The sequence below is a fragment of the Taudactylus pleione genome, unplaced genomic scaffold, assembly GCF_031769625.1.
Source record: "Taudactylus pleione unplaced genomic scaffold, aTauple2 ptg000703l, whole genome shotgun sequence".
NCBI classification, from domain to species: domain Eukaryota; kingdom Metazoa; phylum Chordata; class Amphibia; order Anura; family Myobatrachidae; genus Taudactylus; species Taudactylus pleione.
The window spans coordinates 5762713-5776270 of record NW_028285105.1 but is presented as its reverse complement, the minus strand read 5'-3'; the positions used below and the strand labels follow the sequence as shown (position 1 = coordinate 5776270).

The window sequence follows — 13558 nt, the reverse complement described above, 5'->3', positions numbered from 1 at the left end:
TAAAAAAGACCACCTGTGATGTTTGGCTACCTCGCTAATCGAGGTAGCCAGTGCATACTTACAGATTGCCTCGCTGACCAACCCCTTCACTTCAGACTGTCAAAGGGACCGACTAAGCACCATTTACACTTGCATTTTTCCATACCAATTACATAAATTGCTGTTTCGATTTTTTTATAAATAAAGCACAACTTGATTTGGAGCCCAAGACTATCTATTAATTTATACCAAACCCTTGGCTGAGCAATATAATAACATGTCTCTGCTCCACTTACAGCAAAATAGCCATTCAATGAGGAAGTTTACTGTCCCACACCTCTTTTTTAAAATGCAACCATGTAGCATTCAGCTCTATACAAAAGACCACAACAGATTTTCTGTCCTTGGATTCATGCATTTGCTGAAGAACACCTAACTACATCATACCCACTTTCCAAGAGAGAAAAAAAAAAAGCATGCAATGGTTATCAGCTCCATGGAAAACACTAATATACTGTCAAATAATCACCAAAGATACCGTTAATAAAATGCTTACCTTTTTTGTCATTCACATCCTGCTCACTTTCAGGATTGTATAATTCATCGTCTTGGTCTGGAGCTTCAGTTAAAATATCATCCAAAACATTTACTTCACCATCTGTAGGGAAGCAGGGAATACAAAATAAAGTTAAGCAAGGATGGAGACAAAAAAAAAAAAAAAAATCACTGACCAAACAGTAGACAACACTGGTGAAATGACATTTTTCAGTTGCATAAATACTTAAAAGTGGTCACCCATGTGAACAAATGCCATTGAAATTGTGCTACCTTAATTAGTGCTTCAGTGGGGATCCTATACTGGACTCCTGCTGTTACATGTAGCCAAAATTATCTAAAAGGGACAGCAATTACAGCACAGGTCTGGAATTGCAATTCTAAATTCCCACTTTGGAGGGTTGCAATCAATGCAGCACCCGATACAAATGGAGTTCGTTATAAACAGTCAGGTGCAGCATTATACGGTGATTGCAACATACACGCTATAGCGCGTATTTGCGCAATGCAGGAGATGAGGGACTCTTTTTAAGTGACCGGGTCCAGCAGGACACGCTGTGTGCACGTGCTGCAGCAGCTGTGCCAATGATATACTGAGAACACTCCCCACCAATCAGCGCAGGCGGCATCTTCTCCTATGATCTGCGCCTAAAACCTCCGCATCCCAGTCACGTGGTGCCGCCGAGCGCGCTCTCTCATCATATGGGTTGGTGATAGTCAAGGTCAGTCGCCATCCCGATGTGTGGTGCGATACAGTGTTCTCCCCAGGCTGTATTTGCGAGTGCACCACCCGGCAAGAAACAACCTACCACCCGGCACTTTGGGAGCCTGCAAGTGGGGACAGTATCTGGGAGCTGTATAAAAAGGACGAGATCCTACAAACTTTACAGCTTTTTCATAATCAGACAACTAGGCCTCTAATAAGAAGACTAGAATTAATATATAAAATATAATTTCAAGTTTAAATCATTATAAGGTCAGGGTTTAAAACATTTTATTATTGCGAAGGCCCCCCAACCGGCTACTTCTTGATGCCACCCGGCTGGAAACATTTGCTGGGGAGAACAGTGTGGTATGTGCACCCGCTGCCGCTCACACACAGTTTGGCAGCCATGCATTGCAGCCTATAGCAGCCCATACACGGTGCGATTTGAAAACGTACGACACCTCAGTACGTTTTCAAATTCTGCCAGATGCATCGCATGCTGATGTGAATGGTAAACGATGCATCTTACAAGACGCTTCGTTTACCTGTTTAACAGCATGACGGATCGCAGATCTTATGGTTTTTCCATAAGATGTACGACGGCGGGGACACGCATCGCCGTCATTCAGCATGCCAAAACACACACGATATGCACAATTGATTAATGTTCACTCTAGCTCCGGCGGCAAGCAGGGCGCCGGAGCTAGAGGGGGCACTTCCATGCGCCATTGAAAAGGGGGCGTGTCTATAGGACACATCCCCTTTTCGTCACTCTTGGTGGCGTGCACAGCACACAGACACGCCGGACAGCTCCCAAGCGCTGCTGACCGGGAGAATAGATGCCGGGCACATGCGCCTGGCGTCTATTCTCCGGCGGTGACCGGGTCACCGCACATTTCCCCACCCGTGGGACACTGCGACCCGCAGTTGAAGACGGCACCTACAGGCTGTGAGGGCAGGGTGCTTTTTGCCCTCCTTCTCGAATGCAGGGTGCTTTTTGCCCTCCAGAAGGAGGGCAGGGCGCCACGCCCCGCTAAAACAGCCTAGCGGGAACACTAATTGATCGTTGCGATCGATCGAAATCAAGCATAGCGTGTGTAAAATCTCCCCGTGTATGGGCCGCTCAACTGCTCTCCACAGCCTGGAGGAGGGAATGCGGACACAGCTGCAGGCGGGGAGCATGAGGGAGGCACAGTAGCACCTTCCATTTTGTTTCTGCTCCTCTTAGGGAACATAACTCAAGTAAAGGTAGGCTAGGGCAAGCTATACTATAGCTGCCCAGCCTAAAGTAAAATTACATTAAAAAAAAGAATCCTCTCTTTGTAATAGTCTCCCACTAGGCAATGCTATGCAACTACATAAAGGGGGGAATTCAATTGTTTCCAGCCCCCCTTTGCGCCACACGGAGCTATTCAATTGTTGCTGCTGTCGGGCACGATCAGCTATCAGCGTTCCATTTCAGCTCGCAGCCCCAGGGGGGCGAGAGCTGAAATGTGCGAAAAGTGACCTGTTTGGGAACCCAAACCACTTTTCCCGGTCGCGCCCAGCACTTTGGTCGGGGGTAGCTGCTTTACGCGGCTAAACCCGACCACCTTGGGCGCGATTAGCGCAAAAAATGGCAGCAATTGAATAGCGGCCCACGATCTCCTGTCACTTTAGACGGGAGATCCGGAGCGCGTAAACAATTGAATTCCGCCCTTAATATAATTTTACTATAAACTTTATGAAGATAAAATACAAAATAGATATAATGCATAGTGGAGAGCAAGCGATTATGATTGTAATTAGGACTTAGAATATTCACATTTGACTATTGCAAGATCATTTTTTATATGTAGATGGTGTATCATTTTGCAATTAAGGCATGGAGGTTGCTGGTTGAAATATTAACTGAGCAGCTCTCCATTTAATATAGTTCAGAAACTCACAGCCTGCTGTTGGAAAGCCTTGCTGATGAAACACTCATTGATTTTCTGTGACAGTGACACCCTGCATGTGTAGGGCGGGCAGCACTGGCTGATTTAAGACTCTGTGCCCCAGGCCTCCATGCTGAGGTGTGTGGCTAGGTGACACCGGATCCCCCCTTCTCTTCTGCAAGAAGCACCTGGAATGTTAGTAGCTGCTGCACGGTGTTTATGGGCTCTGAGTCTTCCCTCACCTGCTAGTGTGTGGGGGGGCTTTTCGTGTGGTGCCAGAGTGCTCCCAGTGTGTAGTGGGAGCCTACTTTGCAGTTCCACAGTGTTTGTTGGGGTCCATTTGTTTGGTGACAGGGTGCTGCCTGTGTTCACTGGGTACTCTGTGTAGTACCAGTGTGTGGTGGGACACTTCTGTGCAGTGCCAGGGTGATACCATTGTGTTTTCTACCCTTCTGTGTGGTGGGGCCCTTCTGTGTGGTGCCAGGGTGCTGCAAGTGTTTGCTGGGACCCTACTGTAACAATACCAGTGTTTGCTCAAACAAGTTTGTGCAGTGTCAGGGTGATGCCAGTGTGTGTTGGGAAGCTTCTGTCCAATACCAATGAAAGCCCCTAACCCCTTCCTTGCCCCCCAATACTGCGCCAGCTGCTGTCTACCCTTGACACCTCCCTACCCCCAGCATGGCCTGCCCCATGCCCCCCAACTGCTGTCTGCACTTTCCCCCTCTACAACCATCTCTACCCCATCTTCTCCCTGCCTTTACCCCCAAGCTCTACTCCAACTGCTGCTTGCCTTTAACCCCCTCTACCACAACTTCTCTCCCAGCACTGTCTCAACTGCTACCTGCCCTCACCCCCCATATAATGTAATGGGACCCAGAAACAGTGGAGTAGGACACCAATTTGTCTAAGTGAGGGGTCCCTGGGACCCACAATTTTTTTAGTTCACCACGATCACTGATCTACAACAGGGGTGGCTAAATCCTTGTCACTATGATCTTCCTATTCCCATCCCAGGTCTTCTGGAGATGGCTGTTAACACCTCACAATGTACTAACATGGAGGTATGAAATGCTCCTTAAATCAAGAAATAAAATTCACTATTTCATTGTAGAATAATCTTTTACAAATCAATATAAATTTACTTGCACCCAATTACAAAATGCTATATAACCGCTTCAAAAAAATTATAGCTACATACTGGGGATTTAAAATTTGAATTATTTTACAACAGTCATTTTACAGTTAATTTCTACTAAACACAAATAAAAAAATATGAGATATGGTAAGAACTTACCCTTGTTATCTCTATTTCTACGAAGTCCATAGGGTTCCACAGGATACCTTGGGGTATAGGTGATGGCGGCAGACATCCAGGCTCCACAGAGTTAAAAACTTCTCCATCCTCCCAGGATGCACTTGGGTCCCTCTCCTATACCCCGCCCCCGAGCCTCAGGCACTCAGTTTCGTCACAAGCCATAGGCCGAAGGAGAATAAAGAGAGAAAAGAAAGTCTGGAACACACAAGAATCACATTCTCACCAGAGGGAGACGGAAAAACCAGTGACCAGAATCACAGCCCATCTGCAGTACAGGTGCGACAGGGCGGGAGTCCTGTGGAACCCTATGGACTTCGTAGAAATAGAGATAACAAGGGTAAGTTCTTACCATATCTCATATTTTCTACTTCAGGGTCCATAGGGTATCCACAGGATACCTTGGGGATGTCCCAAAGCAGTATCCTTCAAGGGTGGGGACGCTCCTGTGCTGAGAGGAGAATCCGTCGCCCGAAGGAAGCATCCTGAGAGGCGTAGGTATCAAAAGTATAATACCGTACGAAAGTATGGACAGATGACCACGTGGCCGCCTTGCAACAGCTGAGGCGCCACATCGAGCTGCCCACGAAGACCTAGTGGAATGAGCCTTAACAGAAGATGGAACAGGAAGGCCCTCGTGAGCAAATGCTTCAGAGATAGCCAGTCGAATCCATCCTGCCAATGTTTCTTTAGTGGCAGGCCAACCTATTTTGTGGAAGCCATAAAGGACAAACAAAGAGTCTGACTTCCAATAGACAGAAGTGCGGTCCACATAGATTTTCAAGGCCCGCACCACATCCAAAGGTGGCCTCACCAACCAAAAGGTCCGGTGAAGTAAACGATGGTACAATAATTTCCTCGTTGATATAGAAACTAGATACCACCTTTGGAAGAAACCCAGGACGAGTGCGCAGCCAAGCCCTGTTTCTATGAAAAATTAGAAATGGAGATCTACATGAGAAAGCTCCCAATTCCGAAACCCTTCTGGCCGAAGCAATAGCCAGAAGGAATACAGTCTTAATGGTTAGCCATTTCAAATCCACTGAGCCCAGTGGTTCAAATGGCGGTCCTTGAAGGGTCTTCAAGACCACAGCCAGATCCCATGGTGCCACAGGTGGAACAAAGGGAGGCTGAACAAGAAGCACCCTTTGCATAAAGGTGCGGACATCAGGAAGCATAGCAATCCTACGATGAAACCACACTGAAAGTGCAGACACCTGTACCTTCAGGGAAGCTAGGCGAAGACCCTGGTCTAAACCCGCCTGTAGGAAGGCTAGAACCCTGGACAATCTGAACACCTGAGGAGCATAACCTCTAGTGCGACACCACTGGAAGAAAGCCCGCCACACTCTATGGTAGATGTTGGCAGATGAAGGCTTCCGAGCTCTCAGCATGGTGTTGTCCACCGAACTGGAGAAACCTCTGGACCTCAAGAGGGCAGTCTCAATAGCCACGCCGTCAAAGACAGCCGACTCAGGTCCGGATGAAGGCAAGGACCCTGAGATAGCAGGTCCTGACGTTGAGGCAACAACAGCGGAGTGTCCACTGAGAGACTCTGAAGGTCCGTGTACCAGTGCTGCCTGGGCCACGCTGGAGCAATCAGCAGAAGCGTGACGCTTTCTTGCTTGAATTTGCGTATCACTCGAGGAAGAAGGGAGAACGGAGGGAAGAGGTACGCATACTGGAAGGTCCACTTGACCGCCAGAGCATCCACTAGACAAGCCTTTGCGTCTCTTGTTCTTGACCCGAACATTGGCAGTTTGTTGTTGTGTCGTGAGGCCATGAGATCTATCTCTGGAAGGCCCCACTTGTTCACCAGTAGCTGACACACCTCCTGGTGAAGAGACCACTCTCCTGGATGCACGTCTTGACGGCTGAGAAAGTCTGCTTCCCAGTTGAGAACTCATGATATGAACACTGCTGATACTGCGGTGAGATGCTTTTCCGCCCATACTAGAATGCAGGACACCTCTGTCAGAGCCGCCTGACTGCGAGTCCCTCCATGGCGGTTTATGTATGCCACCGTGGTGGAGTTGTCCGACTGTACCTGCACAGGTTTACCCTGCAGGACCTGTCTTGCTTGCTGGAGAGCCTTGAATACTGCCCGCAGTTCCAATATGTTTATTGGAAGAGCAGCTTCTACCGATGTCCACCTTCCCTGAAAGAAATGTGGACCCATCACCGCTCCCCAGCCTCGGAGACTAGCACCCGTCGTCAGAAGGGCCCAGTCTGCATTCCAAAAGGGGCGCCCCTTGTTCAGGTGAGGCGTCTGTAGCCACCAGGCCAGAGATTATCGCACCTCCAGGGAAAGCACCATAGTCTGTGTCTTTATCCTTTGGGGCGACCCATTCCATCCGGAGAGGATCAGCTTCTGCAGAGGTCTTGAGTGAAACTGGGCAAACTCCACCATGTCGAACATAGATACCATGGATCCCAGTAACCTCATTGCCGAATGAATAGACACCCGGCGACTCTGCAGGCAAAGAGGGACCTTTGCCTGTAACGCAGAGATCTATTCTCCCGTCACCAAGATCCTCTGATGTTGGGAATCCAACAGAGCTCCTAGATGGAGCATCCTCTGTGATGGTACCAGGGAGGACCAATTTATCAGCCAGCCGAGAGACTGCAATACAGAGACTTAGTTGCAGATGGCGCTGAAGTTTCTCTGAGGACTCCGCCAGTAACAGGAGATCGTCCAGATAAGGTAACAGGCAGACTCCCTGCAACCGCAGGTGGGCTGCCATGACGTCCATAACTTTGGTGAACACCCGAGGTGCTGTAGCCAGACCGAAGGGCAGAGCCTGAAACTGGAAGTGGTCCTTGACCACTGCAAATCTGAGGAAGCACTGGTGTGCTGGGACAAGAGGGATAAGCAGGTAAGCATCCTGAATATCCAGCGACACCATGAAATCCCCAGGTTCCATTGCTAAAATAATGGAACGCAGGGTCTCCATCCTGAACCGAGGAACCCTCAGAAATTTGTTGAGGGATTTGAGGTTGAGTATTGGCCAGTAGGACCCACTGGGTTTCTGCACCAGAAAAAGATTGGAGCAATACCCCAATCCCTTCTGAGACAAAGGAACTGGCACTATAACTCCATTCTGGAGCATCGAGTGCATTACCTTCTTGAGTTCCCGGGCCTTGTCCTGATTGGACGGAAGGCCCACGGTGAAAAACCGGCTGGGAGGTCTCCTGCGGAAGGAGAGGGTGTACCCCTGAGAGACCAATTCTCCGACCCATGTGTCGGAAGTGATCAGACACCAGCATTGGGCGAATGTCATAAGTCGGCCTCCCACTTTGAGGTCCCCCAAAGAGAGGCCCGTCCCGTCAGGCCAAAGGTTTGTCTTCGGACTTGGGAGTGGGACGTCTGGTACTCCAGGCCTGCTTCCTGGGCTTTGCCGGTTTCTTGGCGGCAGTCCTCCTAGGAAAGGACTGTACCCTGGGTCTGTTCTGCGTTCTGTAGGGCCGAAAGGACGAAGAACCCGCTCCTGATGGGACAGTAGTGGAAGACAGACACGCAGACTTAGATGCTGCCGAAGTATCCACAATTTTGTCTAGATCAGGGCCAAACAGCACTTCTCCATTGAAGGGTAACCCCTCCAAACCCTTTTTGGAATCAGCATCCGCCTTCCAAGAACGCAGCCACAGGATACGACGAGCCGCCACTGCTGCCGAGGAGATCTTGGACGCCATGAGGCCCATATCTAAAGCTGCCTCATTAATGAAGGTAGCGGAGTCCCTTAAATTACCCACCAACTCCACCTGTTCAGGTGACGAGTCTGGGTCCAGGGATGCCTCCAAGGTATCAGCCCAGTGCTCCATAGCTCTTGCCACCCATCACACGGCCAAAGCCGGTCTGACACGCCTCCTGCAAGGGAATAAATCATTTTCAAACATTTCTACCCTGCGAACCGTTGGATCCTTTAAGGAGGACATAGAGGGCATAGGCAACGTAGCACTCTTTACTAGACATGTGAATCCACTTGTGGCGGGTTATCCCATTTTGCAAAATAATTATCTGCAAAAGGGTATGCCACCGCAAACCGTCTAGGGGGCTGGTAACGCTTACCCTGTGTTTTTCATGCCTCCTCTAAATGATCCACTAGCTGATCAGATAGAGGAAACACCGTAGCATCACTTTTAATATCCTTGAAAAAGGCATATTTTGATTTAGCTACATGAGGAGCGTCATCCTCAATAACCAAGGCCGTGTGCACCGCACGTATGAGCCATCATCTGTCGTCACAGCATCCTGATCTTGAGGAGGTTGCAGCTGACGCTTCTGCGCCCGCACAGACGACTCGCCCTGTAACACCTCTGTTGTACTGAGGTAGACAGTGAATTAACACCCGCAGATTTATGGATGACCTGAGGGGGCGACAATGGGAAACTCTGAGTACTATTAACTGTGTAGGAAACCCCTGCATAGGGGATGATACCATAGACTGCTATGAGACCCCCATCTGGGGACACGCAGGGGTTGTCGTTACCTGGCCCACCAGGATAGTAAGTGCCGTAGCAAAACAAGCCCATGGTAGCTCCTGCACAGGTGTAGTGACAGAAGTCGGCCGTGCCAACCGCAGGCATGCCTTACTTAATCCATCAGAGTTACCATCACCCTCTGCCAACCTTGCATACAGTACACTTAGGCGGAATGGGGAAATATTGATGACTGTTAGACATACTGAGTGTGTGACCCGGAGCTGTATGCGACCACCGCACTTCACAACAAAGTTGTATAGTGAGGTATAAATCCCCCTTGCAACACCGCACCGCAAGGGCTTGAGCAGAGAAGAAGAAAGGGATAGGGAAAATAGCTGACAGTATATGAAAGTAACAGGCAGCAGCGCTAGCCCAAAGTCACATACAATGCAGAATATTGAAAACCCTGCAGTATCTGCGCTTCATCAACTAACCAGACCTCAGCCTGGTAGGAAACAGCGCTGCATACACTGACCTTGCACCGGAGGAGAGGTATGCAGGGGGACCCAGACCACGATGCCTGCGTTAACAGCTTCCAGCAGCGTTTGCCACATGTCTTAAAATGGCCACCGAGGAGCAGAGGGAGGGCTGGTCCGGGGGCGGAGCGCATGCAGATGTATAACAACCTTGTGGAGAGGCCGTGTGCAGCGGGGGAGGCGCCGGCTGCTTAGCAGGGAAAGCGCGCTCCCCTGGCATGCATTTAACCCCTGGGACGCTGGACATTTACTGTTTCTGTCCAGTCCTCAGTCCCAGGGGGTAGTGGAAAGCACAGGGATCAGTAGCCTGGTTCCACACTGCAGTCAGTCCCCAGGGAGCCCCCTGCCTGGGGACTAAGGACTGTGCTATTCTGCTGGGACCCACCGCGGGACCTTGCCGCTTACCTGAACCCCCGTAAATCCGGCCACAGTCCGGGCAACCGGGGCCACCGCTAGCTGTGACCCCAGTCACCCACCAGCATCCTCGGATCAGTACCGGCGTTCTGGTACCAGCGGGGTGTAGGAGTGACGACATGGTCGTCAGTACAGACTGTCCATGTTGTCTGCTCGTTAGATCTGCAGCTACAGCTGCATTGAAGAACTTCAGGGGCCGTGCAGACCCCCACTCTGTACGGTGCATCCGACTTCGGCCAGGCACCGACGAAAACTGAGTGCCTGAGGCCCGGGGTATAGGAGAGGGACCCCAGTGCATCCTGGGAGGATGGAGAAGTTTTTAACTCTGTGGTGCCTGGATGTCTGCCACCATCGCCTATACCCCAAGGTATCCTGTGGATACCCTATGGACCCTGAAGTAGAAAAGCACAGCGTACATTATCAGTAAGCAATAGCATGAATATCCAAATACACGTGACAATAAAGGTGCCCAACCTCCACATCTTTTTTTTTTTTTATTATTTTAACTAAAAAGGTGCCTCCCCCACACCCCTCTTCCCAGCATAGTCCACCAGGGTATGTAATGTTACATGCAGCCATTATTTCAGAGGCTCTGGTCAATATATCATACATTCAGCAAATCAATGTTATTCACCAACCAAGGTGACAGAGGTGTGTGAGGAGGACCAAACACAATCTTTGTAGCTGATCATCCGACTCACAACCTCCCTAGCTTTCAGTCATGGATGTAAAGGAATGGAGGAGTCCTGGGGGTGAGGAACGACCGCTTACATAGGAAAGGAGCATCTTTGTAAAACCTCTTACTACAGATGTGTCCTCATACATCTGCCTTAATACGCCACGCAGTGCGACTTGCCTGGGGTGAGCGAGCCGCCAGGTCCCATACTACTCTGCTAGCGTCGGGCGTCTTTTTCCGCCAAAAATGCATCCAAGTCACAATGCGACTGATGCACCAGCAGATTGTGCAGATTGATTTGGATATGCAACACTTGTATGTCTGTGTGTACCCAACTTTGTATATGAACCACAACAGAACTTGCAATTAAAAAAAGCTACGGACGCTATACTGTAGCACTTCGTATACAGATCAGAGACTCAGTCGCATTTTATACAAGTGTTGCATATCAGATTAGTCAGCAGTCTCCTGGGGCGTCCTAGTTGCATCACAACTTAGATGCATTTTCGTGGGAAAAAAAGACGTGTGGCGCTAGCAGTCTCATGGGAGCTTTCACGCCAAGAGGGGCTTTTGAGCGCGACTGCAGCAAAGACGTATAAGGACACATTTGTAGGTTATAGTGCAGATTTAAATAGCCACTAATAATCTATTTGGAATTATACATGTTCATGCAGTACAATTATTCAGTTTTAGTGGGATTGAACCATAATGCTTGTGTGAAACATGGTAGTGAAGAAAGCATACCGCAGAAAAAATTGTTCTGGTAACATTTTATAGAATACAAACATTCAAAATCCATGAGGGTATGTGAAAGTATGTTGTTTTAGCAGACACTGATAAGTTTCCTAAAAGATAAGGTGTGCGCATTGATACAGATTTTATTGTTAAGGGATTTAAAAAAAAAAAAAACGAATCCATAAGATTTTGTAAATTGTTGGAATGCATTAAATCTAACTGCTTGCAATGTCAATCCCTATTTGTATGTGAAACATTCTTTAATCCCAGAAACCATGCTCTCAAGACTCTGTAGTGCTAAAAATGACAAACACAAAAGGGGTCGATTCAATTAGTTGCAACGGGTACAAAGTGAAGTAGCACAGCACCTCATCTCACCCTAGACTCAAGTTTTTGTGGCGCTTCTAGCAACACCCCATACATCAGCGATTGCAGCAATCGTGCAATTTGCAATCGATTGTGTATAAAAATCTCTCCCTTTTTCAATCGATAGTGGCAATTCTGCAGTCGATTGAAAAAGGGAAAGATTTTTACACACAATCGTTTGCAAATTGTACGATTGCTGCAATCAATTGCTGATGTATGGGGGCCTTTACTCGCAACCTCAAAACATGAACTGGGTGCCCATAATTCCCTTCTTGCAACAAGACTAGAGATGCCCAATGGAGGCAGCACAACAGGGAAGCAGGAGCCTCATGATCATAACACCCCGCAATCTGTAGGATTGAGACAATGAGGAGCAACAGCATCCATTAATACAGTGGGGCAAAAAAATGTGCACTGGCTAACAGTGAAAAATAATACATAAATAGGTGGGAAGGATACAGTTGTTAATACCCCACTAAAGCAAATGGGACCACCACTCCCATTTGTGTTTTGGGCACACCTGTACATTGAAACAAAGGACCCTGATCTATGCTGCCAGAATGCAGAGGAAGACTCCCCGCGGCCTCCTGTGACTCGTGCATGTAATCTTATCCACAAGGGGCAGAGATGCAGAGAGACGGGCACTGCCACAGCCGCCATTACTGCACCACAGCAGGCAGAGTGCTCACATATATACATCACTACCTGGTGTGTACCACCTACATGTGTAATGTGTGCAGCAGTGCTCCTGTCTACTACACACGGGGTAATCACATCACACACAGAGCCATGTAACATTAGGAACATACTAAGGCCTACACGGCCGGTACACTCACATACATACGTGACAAGACTATGCAAGCAGAGATCCCCTTAGGGCCCCGGGAGTACCTGGCACTGCCCCCTATAGATGTACACACGTGTATACCGTACTCGGCGCTCACCTTTGCCTTGCTCGCCTCTCTCTGCCTCCATCTTCCTGCTGGATCTCCTCCTCCGCCGCCGCCTGCCCCGGTGATGGGCCTCTCTGCTGTCCTGGCCGCCGGCGGATGTCACGGTGTCCCCCCCGCCCCGCCGGGCGTCCCGCTCTCCTGCCGTGGCTGAGCAGATCCCGAGGGGGAGCGACCTGTGCCAGAAGCAGGGGGCGTGAGACGGCGGTCACGTAAGCCTGGGAGATGTCCCGCTGATGGTCCAGCGTGGCCTCGGTGCCAGCAGCGATTCCTTTCTTTCCTAGCCCTGTATTGGGGCACAAAATGGCTGCTCCAAGGCTTACCTCTCTGCGACAACAACACCTCCTCCCAGCATGCAGCGCAGCCCCGTCCCCCTCCTCTTCGTCACAAGTGACGTAATCATTGACATCCCCACGCCCCACCCTTCCTTCTAGTGAGTGTTTGCGTAGTCAGTGTGTGATACGGTCCTGGGGACGTCAGGGTACAATTTACATTTACTGAAGGGGATCTATCCGCAACCCAATCCATCAAGTCCAGTTCGGTAATATGTAAATCCCCTTCACGGAGAGGACCCTGACGTCATCAGCCAGTGTCCAGCGTCATTCCCTACCATCCAAGTGGACATAGAGGGAGAATATAACCAAGTGGCGACCGTCTATTTTTTGAGCCAGGGAGATAAAAGAGATATTCTGTTGCTGCTTTTTACGGTGACAGAAAATCTAGTGGCAGATGTAAGAAGAGGTGGTAATTGTCAAATGTGCTATAACAAGCGCTATCTGACATGTGAACCTCGGTATCTGTATAAAAACTGATAACGTGGAGAAAAATCACATTTCTCTACATCATCTGCAAATATGTAACGATTTTGCCATCACCATACAGATGTCGTTAAAAAAATATAAGCGCACTTTTGTGGCTTGTCGTTTTCACACTTTGGGCTCTGTTAACATTATTTTTACTAAAATAAAGTTTTCAAACCCGTTTCACATTA

General features: G+C 49.0%; 1 protein-coding gene across 3 annotated transcripts in view; it reads right to left on the bottom strand.

Moving 5' to 3' along the window:
- Positions 1–12937, bottom strand: part of YTHDC1 (YTH N6-methyladenosine RNA binding protein C1) — a 62852-nt gene extending 49915 nt beyond the window's left edge. For 2 of the 3 annotated variants that reach the window (XM_088456424.1, XM_088456425.1), the window contains exons 1-2: positions 12562–12937; positions 536–637 (exon numbers count right to left, since the gene is read on the bottom strand). In XM_088456424.1, the coding sequence (XP_088312550.1) occupies positions 536–637; positions 12562–12592 (133 nt within the window). In that variant the 5' untranslated portion in view covers positions 12593–12937. The remainder of the gene's footprint in view (positions 1–535; positions 638–12561) is intronic. The other variant, XM_088456426.1, reaches the window with a different exon arrangement.
- Between the last annotated feature and the right edge of the window lie 621 nt (positions 12938–13558).